Source organism: Octopus sinensis, linkage group LG4 (genome assembly GCF_006345805.1).
Source record: "Octopus sinensis linkage group LG4, ASM634580v1, whole genome shotgun sequence".
Lineage (NCBI taxonomy): Eukaryota > Metazoa > Mollusca > Cephalopoda > Octopoda > Octopodidae > Octopus > Octopus sinensis.
The window spans coordinates 125,972,773-125,989,246 of NC_043000.1; the positions used below are offsets into that span (position 1 = coordinate 125,972,773).

The 16,474-nt window shown below is 34.1% G+C and overlaps 1 protein-coding gene across 19 annotated transcripts in view; it reads left to right on the plus strand.

The window, feature by feature from the left end:
• LOC115211116 (kinesin-like protein KIF13B) overlaps window positions 1-16,474 on the plus strand; it is a 772,943-nt gene that overhangs the window by 624,613 nt on the left and 131,856 nt on the right. For 17 of the 19 annotated variants that reach the window (XM_036502438.1, XM_036502452.1, XM_036502447.1 and 14 more), the window contains one exon: window positions 14,963-14,992. The exons of the other annotated variants lie outside the window; for them this stretch is intronic. In XM_036502438.1, coding sequence (XP_036358331.1) covers window positions 14,963-14,992 — 30 coding nt within the window. The remainder of the gene's footprint in view (window positions 1-14,962; window positions 14,993-16,474) is intronic. 19 annotated transcript variants of the gene reach the window in all.

A 16,474-nucleotide genomic window follows, 5' to 3' on the forward strand; every position in this document is an offset into this window, starting at 1 on the left:
GCTGATTTGTGTTGCATGGTTAACTCTGTGCTTCCTCAAAACTTATTTTTTAAAAATTCAATAATTACTGAAAAATCAGAAGATGGCAGATTTATCATTATTCTAATGAAATTTATTTTTTATACTTGACACAAGACAAGAAAATTTTTCTTTTCTTAGAAAACATAGTAGCATCATCATCATCATATGTCTGCTTTCCAAAAATTTTTTTTGATATTTTAAACATTTGGGCCCAGGATTGTTTAGAGGGCCTCCAACACTAGTGGGAGGGAAGAAAGTATCTTTAAACTGGAGACCTTACCTGAACACTTACAATTGAGTGGGCTCTTCTAAAGGTACCAGGTGGTTGTGTTAAACTGGGTGACAGATTAAGTCCTCCACCCAAGTATGCCATGGCTGAATTTGAACCTAGAGAACCAAACTAAATACTGCAAGACATCCCATCCAATGCTTTACGATTTCTGCCAATTCACCATCCTAGACTAGTACTTTGACCCTGGACGGAAAAAGGCAAGGTTGAACTCAGAACACAAGGTACTGGAGTAAATGCCACTACATATATTGTTCATTCTATTATGACTCTACCGCCAAGTTGTGCACTTCAAAATAACCAAAATATAGCACTTTAGAGATTGATAAAACATTTAAAATGGATCACTATATTTCAAATAAATATGGCCTAATTTTTAGTTGAAATGCTTGAGACCACTCATTCACAATGTCTGCATATTCCAACAGTGGTGGGTAGTAGTTGAGGTTTCAGTTTTGTTTTATGATGCTTAAATTCTTTGTTGGAATTAAGAGATGTTATTGTCACCAGTGTTACACAAGAGAGCAGCTAGGCCACTCACAAAAGATTATTAAACTAAGATAATAAAATTCTGCCGGGGTAGATAAATATATCAGTGCCAATGGACTAGTAACTCGACTTATTAAATGGTTTCTTGAACAAATTGTCTTATTATTCATGACTAATTTAAATATGTAAATACTTTCACTTCAATAATTTGTTTCTCAATGAAAATTAGACCTCTGCTGGGAAAAGATTTTAAGATTTAGGAAATGAAGTCAAAATGTTTAAAATAATCAGGGTTAAACTGAATTTAAAATTAAATTTATTACTGTCACTCGTTATCAATTTTACAATGAGGATATCTAGCCATAAAAAAAAAATTTCTCATCTCAAAACTCATATCTAAATTGGTGTTTTAGTGAACAAAAAAGATAATGTATTCACCTAGCTCATATGAGACACTTCAATATATTTTTAGATATCGTGGTATCATGTTATCAACCAGACTCTCAGGTGTTATACATCACTGGTTACAATGCACTTCACATTGTTTTAGCTTTCAAATGATGCCACCCTGCTGGCTGGGTGAGCTGACTAACATCGTTTGTGATCAGAAGATTATTCTGTCTCAGGGATACCCATTTACAATTGAGTAGACGGGATCAATGTGAAACAGTATTCTACTCAAGAAGACTACTCACTGTTTGGTCTATGAATTGAACCTATGATCTAACCATCATGGGTGCAACGCCCTAACCACCAGGTCAAGCACCTTTGCATATCTTTAGATATAATAATATAATAATGAAATTATTGTATACAGTGCTCAGGTGCACCACAACTTGTCAAAAGTGCATATAAAGCATATGTAGTAATGTACAAATGCCTGGAAAGATACATGCTTGCATGTGTATGGAGGGGAGAAAATCAGGTGTAGTGTTGGCGAATCTCAGGAAGAATGGAAGTTTTGAAGGATGCAGTGCTCCGACAACTAACAACTGATGCCGGCAGTTTGTTCCATGCTTCAGCAACTCTTAGCATGAAAAAATGTTTCCGAAAGTCATGGGAGCTGTGCTGTTTTCTGACTTTGTAAACATGTTCATGGGTGTTAGAGAGGTGGAGTTTGAAAAGGTACTCAGAGTTATTGTTTGTAAGATGGTTAATAATTTTATGGGTGTCTGCCAAGTCAGCTGCCAGACGTCAGAGTTTCAATGTATCCATGCCCAGGAAAGTAAGGTGTTCAGAATATGGCAAATGCCTGACGGAAGGTATTCTCTTGGTTGCACGTCACTGAACAGCTTCCAGACGATTAATATCCTGGACAAGATAGGGGTTCCAGACCGGTGATGCAAATTCCTACTTTTCCTACTTTGGTATGTACTGCTACAATACTATTTAACTTCAGAATATCAGAAATATGCAGTGATTTACATGTTAAGATTTCCAAATCTGCGGTAGGTGACTCAGTCCTATGTGTGCTGAGTAAGTTATGGACATTAGAACTTCAAATCTGACATTTGTCATTATTTAAAAATTCATTTCAAAAGTTGAGAAGTTCTGTTACTCTGCATGGGTCTGGGGCTTGCAACACTTGGACGTTCCAGGATCTGTGTACTGAATCTGGCTGTGGTTCATCCTGTGTCTCACAAGGATTAGTTTCCATGTACTGACACATGCATTAGATCCACCCATTTCCTCTCGGCCTGGTAGATCTTCAGGTTGTGTGGGTTAGTGAGTTAGTATAATTGGGAAGGCACATAGCTTAGTGGTTAGGGCATTCGGCTCACGACTGTAAGGTCATAAGTTCAATTCCTGGCGACGCATTGTGTCCTTAAGCAAGACACTTTATTTCACGTTGCTCCAGTCCACTCAGCTGGCAAAAATAAGTTGTACCTGTATTCAAAGGGCCAGCCTTGTCACACTCTGTGTCACGCTGAATCTCCCTGAGAACTACGTTAGGGGTACACATGTCTGTGGAGTGCTCAGTCATTTGCACGTTAATTTCACGAGCAGGCTGTTCCATTGATCGTATCAGCTGGGACCCTCGTCGTCGTAACCAATGGAGTGTTCCTATAATGGAATACAATAGCATGTATGTATGTTTGTGTCCCTTTGTATACAGACAAACAGGCATTCATACACAGCATAGGGGTTTACATTGCTAAAGCTGTATTATTGTAATAAGTTCCATTTAAATCCTAATAATTAGATACCTTTCCAATATATATTTACATCCCTATTATATACCAAAATATACCTACTTCTTATTTTCTTGCTTTACTTACGTGACTCTGATTTTGATGTTGCTATTTACTACTCTTCTGTGTTTCTGTGCAGGCTTTGTTGCTATGGGAACTTGCAAGCTTCCAACCCAGACCACATTTTCAAGTAGAGACCATTTTCACTGGTTAATCTTAAACTATTTGAATTGTCTCTCCTCTGCAATAATATTATCAGATGTCGTTTTGAGGATTAGAGCATTTTCAATCCTATCAGTTAATAATTGGCTTTAGAATAAACATGTTACTACATTCCAAATTAAAATATCATATCCCATTACCAGCCAGAATGCTTTATGAAAATATCACTAAACAGAAATATATATGGCATGACTGAGTGGTTAAGAAGTTCACTTTTCAACCATGAAATCCAAGGTTCAATCCTGCTGTGAAGCATCTGTGACAGGTATATTTACCATACATAACCTTGAGTTAACTTTGGCCTGGCATTGTGAGTAAAATGAGGTAACTAGAAGCTGTACAGAGCTTTTCATATGGATTGTACTTGTAATCCCAAGGGCCATGTGTCTAAGGAATATTCAACCACCTTGCATGCTAATTCAATAAGTAAATTGTTCAGTTGATCAAACAACCAGATGCTCATATATCTAAGTCAATGAGTGCCCATCATTAACACCAACTGGATAACTAAATTTTTAAATAAAACATCCACTTGAATAACTCTTTCTAAAATTGACAGAAGGCCAGTAATTTGGACAGGGAAGCAGGACTAATCAATTACAATGACCTTATTACTTGACTAGTGCTTTATTTTATCAACCCCTGAAAGGATAAAAGGTGAAGCTGGCCTCGGCAGAATTTAAACTTTGAACGTAAGGACTTAGAAACAAATATCACAGAACAGTTATGCCCAATGCCAGTCAATGCAATAATGACTGATCACAATTCTTCTTAATTTTGTTTCTTAGCTTTGCCATATTGAATCCCTTTCAAAATGAATAACATGTTGTTAGAAAATAATGCTTTGATTTCAGGGACTTTATTTTTTAAGTTAGTCGAAGGGAACAATGAAATGTCACAAGTGTAGGAGACCCTTCTGCACTTATTAGACTGATGTAGCTGATCTTCATTTTGGTCATCCATAGGTTAGTGTCTGGAGAGAGAAATATGAACTGAGACGGTTCCAGAGAGCCACAGTTCTGATGTAGGGAGAATGATTGAGAAATATATTTAATGTCAAGTTTTGTAGATAAAACACTAAGGGTGGTGAGACTACAAGAGACAGATGGGACAAATAGTCTTGAATGGCGAGGGTATGTAGTTGGCTCCTTGTTCAGAAGAGCAGAAATCATTATAACAGCAATCAAAGAGATAAAGGAAAGAAACGGCATGATAGTGAACTAGTGATTGAAGTGTTTTAGTGATTGAATCTTTGCCAGTCATTTGAATGGTCTTCTATTTGATAATTGAATGTCCATGTAATGTTTCCGTTGACTAGTTATCTGCACAATTTAGTGGTGATTTTAATATAAATTTCTCCATAAAGGGTATTTGTATTATTAAAACTCAGAGTGACAAATTTTGTATGTATTTATGTAAGGCTTTTTTTTGTTTTTTTGTTTTTTTAATTCAAATTGATAAAACTGAAAAATAACTAAAATCAGTGGAGTCAAAATATCTGAGTTGAAACTTAAATTGAAATGAGTGAGATAATTAAAGGAAAATTCATATAGGTGCAGGAGTGACTGTGTGGTAAGTAGCTTGCTTACCAACCACATGGTTCCGGATTCAGTCCCACTGCATGGCACCTTGGGCAAGTGTCTTCTACTACAGCCTCGGGCCAACCAAAGCCTTATGAGTGGATTTGGTAGACAGAATATATATATATATATATATATATATATATGTGTGTGTGTGTGTGTGTGTGTGTGTGTATATGTTTGTGTGTCTGTGTTTGTACCCCCAACATCGCCTGAAAACTGATGGTGGTGTGTTTACGTTCCCAGAACTTGGTGGCTCGACAAAAGAGACCGATAGAATAAGTACTAGGCTCCCAAATAATAAGTCCTTGGGTCGATTTGCTCGACTAAAGGCAGTGCTCCAGCATGGATACAGTCAAATGACTTAAAGAAGTAAAAGAGTAGGTGCAGGCATGGCTGTGTGGTTAAAAAGTTTGCTTTGCAACCATGTGGTATCAAGTTCAGTTCCACTGCACAGCAGCTTGGGCAAGTCTCTTCTACCATAGCTCTGGCCTTGTGAGTGAATTTGGTTGACAGAAACTGTGTGGAATCCCATCATATGTATATGTATGCATGTATTTGCGATTACACACACACGTACACATGCACCACCTAGCAACTGGTAGTGGTTTATTTACGTCCTTGTAACATAGCGGTTTCATAAAAGAGATAAATAGCATAAGTACCAGACCTTGAATAAAAGTACTGGGGTTGATTCATTCAACTAAACACTTCAAGTCAGTGCCCTTGCATGGTCGCCATTCACTGACTGAAATAAGTAAATGATAAAAGATATCCAAGATATCCAATGGATCAAAATTTGATTTTTTTTATACTGGATACTCTATAATGCTTTATTTGTGGCTGAGGACATGACGACTTTTCAAGTACCAATACCACACTAAAATCTACCCACACATTTTTGTAATGTGCTTGGTTTTCACAAGGGAATCTAGTCTTATAGAAGCCATGCTAAAATGAAATGTATTTGTGAGATGTAATCCTACAACACGGATATGAGAGCAATAACTCCAATTAAGAATGGGCTTGGACCGTGGCAACCTGTCCAACTCATGCCTGCATGGAAGGAAGAAGTAAAATGGTGAGAAAGATGCATTCAAACTCAGAGTATATAACATAAAAACACTGGTGGATCTATTTAAAAGAAGCTAGTGTTTATGTAGTTGCTATGGTGACGTTTTTGTTTCACTGGGGTTGAGGAATTAATCAACTTCCGTAGCAGAAATGGGAGTGTTGCATTAATGCTTACAACGTTAGAATCCATATTGAGTGAGGGACCAATGGTAAAGGCAAAATTTGAACACATAACCTTTGTTTTATGCTGTTGACATCTTTGTGTTATAACCATCCCAGAGCTACTTAATTCTACAGATTTTTAGTCAATACATTAAATGCTGGATAATAAGGGGTAGTGAGTACTACATTAAAAATGAATTTTTTATCGGCTTGGAAACACCTAGAAGATATATATATATATTAAGAGAGAGATATACAGATGTAATGATTTCTGTGTTTAGTGAGATTAAAGAAAAGAAGGCAGTGCTTTTAGGAAACATGCACATTTGAAATGTTATATTTACACTCTGGTACTCTCACCATATATGATAAAAATTTCAGGCTGCTATTATTTATATTACTTGATATGCTAGAAGTATCAAAGAAAAATTAAAATGTTTGAAATTTCCATGATTTAAAATGAACAGATTAAAACATCAAAAGATTATCAATGTTCTTTCATTTCCTCTTTCTGCTTCTGCCCAGTTATATATATATGTTAATGCTTGTGTGTCGATAAACATATACATAGATGTGTGGAGGGATGCATGTGTGTGTGTATACTTATGTGCATGTATGTAATTGATATGACAGAATTGTCTATGACTACATATGAAAAATATCGAAAATGCACTCAGGATGCCTGGAAGTAAACAGATGCAATACTCTTTTTTTTTTCTTTTTTCCCCTCCAGATCTGAAAACAAGTATTTCTGTAATAATTTCTCTTGTACGTACCTTGCATAAAACACGGGTTGTTATTATTGAAGAAAAATTTTATTAATTTAGTTTTCCATCATGAAAGATCTCTTTAATCTGTGTGCATTTGAAAACAATGTTGCTATATATTATTCGTCCTCCCAAAATGCACGAATGATGTTTTTGATTTGTGTGTGTGTGTAGTTCGCAATCATTAAAAAAATCTGAGTAAATAAACTGTTCAGAAAAGCAAAAGGAAAGTCTGGATTTATATTATAACATGATCTTTGGTCAAAGGTGATCCATCATAGACATTTTTTTTCTAAAAATAGTGCAACTGAGCCTACAATTTCCAGCATATCCAACTTTTTTAAGACAATAGGGTATTATATGAGGGAGATTCAGTTGCTTTTTCTAGCAGATTAAAGAGATTAACTAGTTGATATATACAATATATGTGTGCAGTTTATAATGCTAGCTGGAATAGACACAAATATAGTGATATTTAAGATCAAGTCAAGATAGGTGACAACTAATGTATGATTCCTTACTACTTTGTTTCTAGTTTTTGAGCCAATAAAGAAAATTCAACATGGTTGCTCAACATGCTAGAAATAGCTACCAAGTTTCCCTCTTAAATAATATCACACCTTCTTGTGAAATGGAATAACATGAACAGTGTAGTCATATATATACATAGAAAATGAGATGGTCAAGCTGGAGTACTTTTAATCATAGGCCTGCTTGGTCAGGACTGACCTTAAGGTAACTTGGCCTTTTATGGGGAGCTTCAGGTCTGATTCTTCTTGAAACCTTCTTCAGTCAAAGATTTCATTGGAAATCAGTTAATGAATTATTTGCAAGAATACTTTGAAAATAGATGAAAAAGACTCAAATGAAAAGAACTTAACTTGACCATACGTGGTATTAAGATCATCTAAATCTTTAAATGTCAGTTATGTAGAAAAATTAGTTAGAAAGTACATCAATGCTTAGCAAGTAGTGCAATCAATAAGTGCACAGGAAATATAACAAGATTTTAAGTAGACTAATAGAGATTGCACACTTTCAGAATGACTGATAATGTAAACAATGAAAGATTGAAGACAAACTCTTTAGCAGGGAAGGGCAGCTTGGAGTGGTGGAAATAATTGGAACAGAAGTTGAATATTCATCTCCATGAATGAAGTAACATAATATAAAGATGACTGAGAATAGATTAATAGGATATCATGAAAAATAAAATTTGTTATCGTTATCGAGTTGATCATGATCAAGCAAGAATAATAATTATAACAAGTTTTAAATTTCTAGTTTGTAAAAATGAGATGAATTCATATGACTTGTGAGGTGTGTTCTGATACCTTGAGCCCCAAGATTTTCTTTTGAATAGTGTGTTTGTTGTTATGAAGTGTTTACCTACTTGTATATTTGCTTGTCTGTTAAGTTTAAATTGTATTTAGCTTGTCCTGAATCTAATTATTAATCTGTTAAATGAATACTAAGATGCTAGTCCCCCTAGACAGTATGGCTGTGTAACCAAGAAGTTTGCTTCACAACCACAAGGTATAGGATTCAGTTCTACAGTGTGGCACATTGGGTAAGCGTCTTCAATCACCTCAGGCTAACCAGTGACTAGTCTGTGAGTCTGGTACACAGAAACTATATAAAGCTCACCATAGGCACAGGAGTGGCTATGTGGTAAGTAGCTTGCTTACCAATCACATTGTTCCTTGTTCATTCCCACTGTGTGGCACCTTGGGCAAGTGTCTTCTACTATAGCCTCGGGCTGACCAAAGCCTTGTGAGTGGATTTGGTAGGCGGAAACTGAAAGAAGCCTGTCGTATATATGTATGTGTGTGTATATTTTTGTGTGTCTTTGTCTCCAAACATCGCTTGACAACCTATGCTGGTGTCTTTACGTCCCCTAACTTAGCAGTTCAGCAAAAGAGACCGATAGAATAAGTACTAGGCTTACAAAGAATAAGTCCTGGGGTCGATTTGCTTGAGTAAAGGCAGTACTCCAGCATGGCCGTGGTCAAATAACTGAATCAAGTAAAAAAAATATGAGAAATAAAGATAAACACAGGTTTATATAGTAGTTCCTATGTATTTCACCATTTATGGTTCTTTGGAGCTCTGGAAGAGGAGTTCCAAATGCTTGACCACAATGGATCATCAGCAAACACTTTATTGAATCAAGTTACAGATTACTATGTCCCAGTTTCTATTTTGTGCATGCTTGTGTGCACGTGCATGCATGCATGAGTGTATGCTGATATTTCACATGTTATTGTGTAAGGAAAACAGTGCTTATGCTGACATTCATAGGTGACAAATCAGTGGCTCTGCACTTTCAAAGACCTGTGAAATACAAAAATCCTTTACCTAAAACACAGACAGGATTGGCAACAGGAAGGGCACCCACACATAAAATTCTGCTTCAGATAACTCAATACCTACCTCATGCTGTTATGGATAAACAGATTTAAATAAGATGAAAGAAGTTCTTTTTGCATCATGTATTTTTTACATACAGCATACGTGGAATTTATTTGACTGTATTTGGTTGGATTTTCATGAATGTCATCTCAAATGATGGAAAAATTGAGGAACGGTACTGGGAGAAAATGTTTGAAAATATATAAAGTTATTCCTGTGGATATCTAGAAGCTCTAAAATAGACATGTTTTGTTGATGCAATTAACTTCTTTCTTTCTTCAATAATTTTTAGTTGGAATGAACAGGTCAACAAGGAAATATTACTAAAATTAAGTTATAATCACCTGAAGCTAAAATGCAAAAGGAGCAGACATGAATGACGAATTAAATGAGGAGGTTCAGTAGAGAAAAAATAAATTTAATAAAAAACAATTTAAATAATTGCAAAATATCATCCTCAGATTATTTCAGTTTGTTTATCAATTTAAATTAAAAAGATTAAATAGCAGCTTGGTTTTTTGCTATTTTTTCTTTTTCTCATTTTGTAACCTTTCCTCCACCCTCAACTTCCATTAATTGAGGATAGTGGATTGCTTTGATAACTGGATTGATTTGTACCTCTTGACCTTTGTAAAAACTTCTTTCTGCCATTCAATGAAGTAATCCGACACTCTGCTAACGCGATGTTTTTCATCTTGTATACCTGTGACATTAGTCCTGACATTTCATTAAATGCGGTGTCTCTGAGAACTGTAAACAAATACGAGGTCAACAGCCAGCAAAGTCTTCTTCATGTTTGAACATCGAATAAATACTCTGACCACTACGTTTATGTGTGCATGTGTAAGGTGTTTTATTGAAATGTAGCTTACATTGATGTAAATAGTAAAACATCAAATTAGCCCAGCATTGATGTCCCTTGTTCAGTAAATCAACTTTTCAACTTTACTTCGGTTCAACTTTGAAAGACATTAAATACTGCAAAGCGCCACAGTTCAAATGGCTATAATTCAGAAGCCATTAGTCTCCACTGAATTACCATTTTTGTATTTTTATAGGTATAGTCACTTAGTAAATTATTTCGTACTTTCGCTCAGCTATTTTAATAGGAATGTTAACATGGAAGAATATTGATGATGATGATCATCATCATCGTAATAATAATAATGATGATGACGATGATGGGCACTCCATGCTTTCTCACATTATCCTATTCTCATTTTACTATTAGCAGAGGAGGAAATCATTTTTATGTAGTTTTAAAACTAATTATTGGAAAACATATGCTTTTTGTTTTTAAAGTACTTTTCAGGCAAATCATTGCAATTCTCTCCACTTAGCCTGAAATGATTTTCTTCTCTGGTTCAGTATGTTAGAAAAGTGGTTCTCTTCTCAACCCTTTTCTCTCTCCATCTCTCTCTCTCATACACACACACACACCAAAGTTATTAAAATTTTTGCCATGCATTCTGAACCTATTCAACGTGTTATTGTACCAATGTACCATAACGTATTCAGTTATTGTAGTTTACAGAGTAATGAACCTTAAACAAAGTTATTCTACAATACATTACAAAGATAGTAAATTAGAATTTTAGGGTAAAGAGATTCGGGTTAATGGCTCAAACCGTAACATCAGAAGTCAGTTTGCTATCTTCATTGCAAGATAGTTCCTATGATGAGATTTTTTTTAATGAGGAAGAACTTGTAAACATTTTATGGTTACCTTACATATCTGAATCTGTGAAAACATTTTCTAGTTTGTCATTATTAAAACTAGGCATGAAGCAATGTGGTGTAAATTAATTTCAGGTATTAATCTCTTAACTTTAAGTAACTGACAATAAATAACTGTTAAATTTTAGTGTTGAGAATTACCTTTTTACTATGTAAGTAACGAATATATTTTCATTAAGACTAAATCATTTAACTATTTCTCTAATTACTCATACAAATTCATGATATCTTATGAATACTTATGTATACTTATTAATTCCTCATAGCTACTTCAAGATAAAATGTGTAGCTACATACAATATAGCTATTCTTGTAGTATTTCTATTACTTCTTCATTTTCTTCTTATAATGATCTCAAAGAATTTCCATGGCTTTCACTAGTGCAAGTACAGAATTTGCTTCATCTTTTAAATTCATTGAAACTTACATTTGTGATTTCAGTTTAGCTGGTAGCTAATGTATGGTTTGGGTTCCCCCCATCCTCATCTCCACTCCATCAAATTCTTTATCAAATACTATTCTGTTTTTCTTTCTTTTTTTTATGTATATTTTCATATAGAAAATTTAGAAAATGTTGACATTGTGAAAGGAAATGATAGGAATCATTTTGAGTGGGGGCAGTTTTCTGTTTTCCTTACGAGAAGTAAAAATTATCATTTAATTCCTTTTTAGATAGGTTTTTTTTTTTTTCCTTGTTTTTAAGAATATTTTTGTTTAGCAATGAAGTCAGATGTTTTCTTGCTAATATTTTTATATGGGATCATTTGTGTCTTTAAAAAAAAAAATTAACATTCAATTTCCTCCGTAATTGTTGAGAGTTATTTAAGAGGTAATGGAGAGGAAGAAAGAACAAGAAAATGTTGTTTTGTAAGGGACATTTTATCTTCTAATTCAAAGTTAAAAGAAAAAAAAGGTTTTTATTTTTTAAAATTTTAAAGGAGACGAGTGAGTCAGATATTAAAATGAAATAAATCTCTTGTGAATCAAACTTTCTAAAATAAATCTAATAATGAACCGAATTAAAAGTGAAGGCAGTTAATACAATAATGATATTTGTAAGAGAAGAGAAATTTGCTGACAAAGAAAGATGCTATTTGCAGAACAATAAAATCCTGCTGTAGATATCTTTGATTATATTGGAGACCATTAATTAGATTCCCATCAATGATTTCTGCAATTCATCATTAAAATGTATTTGGATGTTTTAACACTTGATAAAACGAACCTTCGGATTCTACCAGAATGATCAAGAAAGAGCTATTGGGTGGTAAGTCACAGCTCAAGTTCCACATCAGTGCCAGGAAAACAATGGCAAGATACAAACTATTCTCTCCATAAAGTAGTTGTCAATGAAGATGACTAATAAACGATGTGAGAGACAGACATTTGAATATTGCCGATGGCAAATCAAGTTCAAATATTAGTTATAATTAAATGACATGCATAGAGAACTAAGGACATTGTATACAGCTACTTACAAATCCTGGCTATGGGAGGTCAGTATTCAAGTTTTTACAGTAGTTAATTAGTCAATTAACGGTTGATATCATAGATTCTAATATGAATTACAGCAGTTGCCATGGAGTTGTATTTTTCTTTTTAAATACGTTGTGGCTTTAGAGGTTAGCAGCCATTTGTTGATTATAGGTTTTATATTTTTAGACAAAGCGGCGTGCGTCTGTGTTCATGCATGCATGTATGTGTGTTTGTGTACATACGTGTGAGATGCTGAATTGTATCTCTTTGCTCTGCTATGAAAACCAATCACATCTTAAATCTCATATCCAGCTTGAAATTGGTATTTGAATTCAATTTAGAACCAATTTGTTTGTTCATTAAATCCATGCCTACAAGACATTTTGAGAATTTTTCTCATAGATACTGCTGTCACTTCAAAGTTAATTTGATCAGCTTCTATTGAATTCATACTGTTTCTTGTTTCTCACCTATCTCAGATTAAACAAGCTTTCACTGAGATCATGCCAGATATCTAGATATATGTTTGTGTATGTATGTATGTATCTTCTACAATTTACCAAGTAAGCTAAAAGTTAAGTATTAATAGATTATAATCGCAACTTTCAAAGGAAAAAGATACTTGACTTTGTAAACATTGTGTATCAACCACATCTTATAATTGAAGCACTTCACACTATCATTAATATTGAATATTGCCTTCATTCAGTTTTTCTATTTTTGCACATTGTCCTTGGGTCAAAAAGGAGTTATTTTGAATTAGATGAGGTTTAAGACTTAGTTTCACTTGAAGAGATCATTAGTGAAATAAACCTTCTTTATTATTTCTGCGTTTTTTTTTTCCTTTTTAACACATTAACTGCCATGGCTTGTTATTGGAACTTACCAGTGATGCCATGTTTTTCACGCAGTCACACTGTATTCTGTTTAATTATAAGGAAATGTAATTTATTTTTGCGTTTTTACAATATTTCGTAATTAACCTTTTAGCATTCAGGTTTCTTTGTCAACTGTGTTGCTTATTTATTCACATTGTTTTGAATTAATCACAGATTTTCTTGTAGCTTCAAGATTTCAGTGGTATGTTAGTATATTTTTAAAATGACATTGCAGAGTAAGTATGAGAGGTTGAATCTGGTCAGTTTAAACATGTGTGGAAAATTCAGACCAAATATGGCTGGTTTAAATGTTAAAGGGTTAAACTTTAATATTTAGCATTTGTGTTAGTTAGATATCCCTGAAACCATGTCAAAGATACAGGATAAAACATATTTTCTCAAATTATGAAAATGTATCACCAGTGGTACATGTAGCAGTCGCATGAAGTTTGCAATCAACCACTGGTGGTACATGTGGTAATTAACATGTTAATCTATCTTCAGTGATGAAAGGGGCTTTTATAGCATCTTTTAGATGCTATAAAAGACTATGAAGCACACCAAATCTTAAAACATGTTAGAATGGTCAGGATAAGTTTATAAAACTTCACTCCTATTTTGCTGTTTACCATTTCAACAAATCAAATTTCTATTATCTAATTTATACCTTTATCATTTCTCTCTGCTATTCATTCATATGCAAATTACTCTCTTCTTTGCATGAATTATGTAGTGCTTCATAATATTAAATTAGTTTTTGTGTTTAGAATTGTTGGGTGTATAGAGGTTTCTTTTATGTATTTATCTCATATTATGAGTTTGGAAGTTAAAGCATTGAGCTGGCTAAATTGCTAGAACATCAGAAAAATGTCTTGCAGAATTTTTTTTGATCCATTATCTTCTGAGTTCAAATTCCATTCAGGTCACTTTTGTTTTTCATCCTTTTGGAGTTGATAAAATTTGGGCCAGATATGGCCAGTTTGAATGCTAAAGGGTTAAACATTAATATTTAGCACTCATGTATCAACCAAATATTGGGGTCAGTGTAATCAACTAAACTCCTTCTCCTAAAACAGCTTGCCTTGTACCAAGATTAGAAATAATTATTAGTTTTGAAGTTGAAGCTGTTAATCTCGGTGCCTGTGTTGAGTTTTATGCGTTATAATTGCAAGGGCTTCAGTAAAAGTGATATGAATTACAGATTTTTTTTCTTTCTTTCTTTTGATCCTAAATGATTGTATAAATATAAATTTAAGGGGAAAAAAATCAGTAGGGATATATTCATTGGGAACAACCAATTACAAGTAAAGATAAAAGAATATAAATTGGAAGAAACTTCACGAAAGGAAAGTTTTCATAGAAATAAAAAGGTAAAGATGCGAGCGGGACACGCTCCTCTGACTCGTTGGGAGAGGTGGGAATGGTGACTCCAATTAAGAATCAACTCAAAGCTGAACAATCTGCCCAATCAGTACCAGCATAGAAAAGTGGAGTTCTGCTGATGCTGCTTATGATGACTGTAATCATGAAGATAACATCTCTTTTTTTTTTCTCCTCCTCAAAAATTACAGCAATAATAATAATTTACATCTATTTAAATTTCTTTAATTACTATATTTTTCATAAATGTCCCTATTCAATTATTATACTTTCTTATTTATAGATGTCTTTCACCAAGACATGACATTGTGAAGTATGTATTTTTTAATTTTTAGTTATATCCATTTTAAACATACATGCTGTCTTACTTGTATGTTTACTTATGGATAAATAAATAATAATAATATATACTCTCTCTCTCTTCTCTCTAACTGGGGTAGCCATGTATCTCCTCTACAGCAAGACACTTCTTTCTGCCTCTCTACCATACTCTATCTAACTTCTCATCACCTGGCACAAAGCCACCTCCCTCAATACCACTCCTCTCATCTCCAGTTTTGAGATCCTTCTCCTGCAAGTTACTTGGTGACCTCACTGCTGCTGGTGCTACATATAAAGCACCCAGTCCATTCTGTTAAGTAGTTGGTGTTAGAAAGGGCATCCAGCTGTGAAAAACCATGCCAAAGCAGACAGTAGAGTTTTGGTGAAATCCTCTGGCTCACCAGCTTCTGTCAAACCATCCAACCCATGCCAGCACAGAAAATAGGCATTAATCGATGATTATGTGTGGGTTTTCTTATTAGAGCAAAATAAAACTGTAAGGTTTCAAAACAAAACTGGCATGCCAGTTTTTAAAAATTATTGTTTTAGTGACTCATTAATGGCCATTGACTAATGCAGAAATTTTAAGAAAAATTGTGAGGTGGTCTTGTATTTGGTTGTATTATGTACTTTGGTTAGTCCACATTACTCTGTAAAGAACATAGGGCCGGTTCCCCAGTTTCTCTTGTGTATACTCGTCTCTGGATGGGACAACAGTCCATTGCAAGATTACTCATTGTTTGTTACCAGCTGACTGGATTGGAGCAACATGAAATGAAGTTTTCTGCTCAAGAACACAATGCATCGCCCAGTCTAGAAATCGAAACCACAATCTTATAATCATGAGCCCAACACTGTAGCCACTAAGCCACATGCCACCACTATGTACTTTACTGGGTGTATATTTGATGATGACTTAAAAACCAAAATATGTGGTTCTATCAAAGTATTTATTGGAACTGAGAATCGAAAATGTAGTATTCACTTATTGCCACTGTAAGGGAGTTAATGATAATGAAATATAAATGTCATATATTATTAAAATATACAAGATTTACATTAAAATAATGTCTAATCTTACATATTAATTTATTGTTTATGGTTCTGACCATATTGATTTGATTATAATGGTGTCCACTTTCTGCATATGGGGAACAATCGACAGAATATTAGTTGTCATTGCAATAGGTGGAAAGTTTTTAATTACAGTACTTTATTACAGAGATATGTTTATACCATTCTGCCTCACTTACCATCACATATATACATACACAGACAAATGAGAGAAAGAGATGATGAATATTAGATACTTGTTTAATCAAGCCAGGATCTCTATCTTTTAATTGGAAGTAATGATAAATATGAGCTGAGAGTTGCCTCTAGCTGAGTTGATAACAGTCCTCACCTTCAAACCAGTGAATGAATGTGTCACTGATTTATATCTTATTATTAACAATATACTCTGACTCTCTTG